The sequence below is a fragment of the Frankliniella occidentalis genome, unplaced genomic scaffold (assembly GCF_000697945.3).
Source record: "Frankliniella occidentalis isolate FOCC.00 unplaced genomic scaffold, Focc_3.1 Scaffold79, whole genome shotgun sequence".
In the NCBI taxonomy this organism is placed as follows: Eukaryota; Metazoa; Arthropoda; class Insecta; order Thysanoptera; family Thripidae; genus Frankliniella; species Frankliniella occidentalis.
In genome coordinates this window covers 333,152-333,792 of record NW_026267209.1, presented here as the reverse complement: position 1 = coordinate 333,792, position 641 = coordinate 333,152, and the positions used below count along the sequence as shown (strand labels likewise).

The 641-nt window shown below is 54.9% G+C and overlaps 1 protein-coding gene across 8 annotated transcripts in view; it reads left to right on the top strand.

Annotated features, from left to right (window-relative positions):
- Nucleotides 1–641, top strand: part of LOC113216880 (neo-calmodulin-like) — a 153,934-nt gene that overhangs the window by 142,268 nt on the left and 11,025 nt on the right. Inside the window, exon 2 of one of the 8 annotated variants that reach the window (XM_052268925.1) lies at nucleotides 395–521. The exons of the other annotated variants lie outside the window; for them this stretch is intronic. Coding sequence (XP_052124885.1) covers nucleotides 429–521 — 93 coding nt within the window. The 5' untranslated portion in view covers nucleotides 395–428. The remainder of the gene's footprint in view (nucleotides 1–394; nucleotides 522–641) is intronic. 8 annotated transcript variants of the gene reach the window in all.

The following is a 641-nucleotide window of genomic DNA, read 5'->3' as shown; positions in this document are numbered from 1 at the left end:
ATCCTGGAGGACGACAGGCAGGGCGCGGCGGTGCACATGGGCCATGGGGGAGCGGTAAGGGGGGGGGGGATTGAAGCCGCCTCTTCCACACTAATTAGCACGGCCGATTTATGGACGCCACGCATCGGCGCCGCGCGTCGGCGTCAGCGTCGCTAATCGGCGTCGGCGCTGCTGTTCCGTGGCGCCACCAGAGAGAAATAGAAACAGAGAGAATTTTGGGGGAAAGGGAGCGGGGGTATGGAACGTTTAGTTACGCGTTAGTTACGTCGGGCGTGAGAGTATGACTTTATGTCTTCCCCCGTATTCTCCTCCCTCGATACTGCGTCCCCATTTTCTGTATTAGGGCGTATCTGGAGAACTCTTTCCCAAGACCTCTTTCGATCCCATTTTACAGTATAAGTAAAGAGCAAGCCGAGCGCCTTGCAGACATGGCTACCGTAACGGTGGGCGAAGAGAAGTACACTGAGGAGTTCAGGCGGCTGACCCGGCTGACCAGCGGCTACGAGACGAGGACGCAGTCAGTAAGTTTTTCGGGATGCTACCCCCCTCCCCTGAACTCCTTATAATTTGTAGCAATTACCCTGGACTCGTCGGGGTCATAACGCCACGCATACTGTATTAATTTTCATTTTATTTTCCTC